We start from the raw sequence: 1,374 nt of genomic DNA, 5'->3' as shown, positions 1-1,374 counted from the left end.
ATGTTTTTGTCTGAATTTTTGCAAGTCAGTTGTTCAAGTAAGAAGACTGGGAGAGAGTCTGTTCCCTGATATCAACAGATCTTTAGTGAAGATCCTCTCCTATCATATATGAGGATGGAAAGAGATCCAGGAGGATCTTAGACCAACCAGCTACTGGTCACCCTAAGTATTTCTAGATTCCAAGTGAGATGAATGAAACCTCCAGTGATGGAGTATCCTAAGTATTTCTAGATTCCAAGTGAGATGAATGAAACCTCCAGTGATGGAGTATCCTAAGTATTTCTAGATTCCAAGTGAGATGAATGAAACCTCCAGTGATGGAGTATCCACAACTCTGAAGGCAAGCTATTCCATTGATTAATTGTTCTCACTGTCAAAAAAAAGTCCTCCTTAGTTAGACTTGTATACCACTTCATAGTACTTTGCTAAGCAGTTTACAGAGTCAGCACATTGCCCCCAACAATCCGGGTCCTCATTTTACCAACCTCGGAAGGATGGAAGGCTGAGTCAACCTTGAGCTGGTCAGGATCGAACTCCTGGCAGTGAGCAGACTTAGACTAAAGTGCTCTCTTCTACTATTACATCTTCTACTTCAAAGCAAATGCTTTGCATCTGTGGGTTGGCCACAAAACCTGTGACCTTTAAAAGGGAAGAGTTGAAGAGGTTTGATGACCTTTTTTTTTGCCCTCAGAAGGAAAGTGCATCAGAGTTTGCATCATGTTCTGGGCTCCCTTCCTTCTCTCGTTGTTCGTGCACTCCTCAGGTGCTGTACAAGAAGAGAAGTTGTTGGTTAGATGTTTCATCGAGTGAAAATGCTCTTTTACCCAAGACATTTTTTAATTTCTTTGTTTGTTTCTTTGCATAGGATCCTTTGCTCAGTATGTCCTGACCCAGCCGTCATCCGTGTCTGTCTCCCTGGGACAGAATGAAAGGATCACTTGTTCAGGAAGTGACATTGGAGAAAAGAATGTTCACTGGTACCAGCAGAAACCTGGGAATCCTCCTGTTCTGATTATATATGCTGATAGCAGCAGGCCTACGGGGATCTCAGATCGATTCTCGGGCACCAACTCTGGCAACACGGCCACCCTAAGCATCTCCAGGGCCCAGGCTCAGGACGAGGCCGACTATTACTGCCAGGTGTGGGACAGTAGCCAGTGCACAGTGATACAAATTAAGGGGGAAGTGCGACAAAAACCTGCTTCTGAGGCGTTCAACCTTCTGGGCTGGCTTGGAGAAGCTCAACCATACAAAAAAAAAGGAAGATCTCCCTGTTCCTTGGAGAGAAAAAGAATGCCAAGCCAAGAATCTCCCTGGGGCGAAGTCTACCTTATGACTCCTGGCCTCCCTAACCCTCCAAGGCATGATCTTCCT

The 1,374-nt window shown here is 45.0% G+C and overlaps 1 gene segment (V, D, J or C); it reads left to right on the top strand.

The window, feature by feature from the left end:
- Window positions 1-673: 673 nt before the first annotated feature.
- On the top strand, window positions 674-1,185 carry LOC107302223 (the record flags this gene model as incomplete). The annotated part of the segment is given in 2 exon segments: window positions 674-763; window positions 866-1,185. Coding segments are annotated over 2 exon segments (366 nt in total), but the record flags the coding sequence as incomplete, so codon positions are not given.
- Between the last annotated feature and the right edge of the window lie 189 nt (window positions 1,186-1,374).

Source organism: Protobothrops mucrosquamatus, unplaced genomic scaffold, assembly GCF_001527695.2.
Source record: "Protobothrops mucrosquamatus isolate PMUCROS unplaced genomic scaffold, P.Mucros_1.0 scaffold36856, whole genome shotgun sequence".
Classification (NCBI taxonomy): domain Eukaryota; kingdom Metazoa; phylum Chordata; class Lepidosauria; order Squamata; family Viperidae; genus Protobothrops; species Protobothrops mucrosquamatus.
This window is presented reverse-complemented; position numbering and strand designations above follow the sequence as displayed.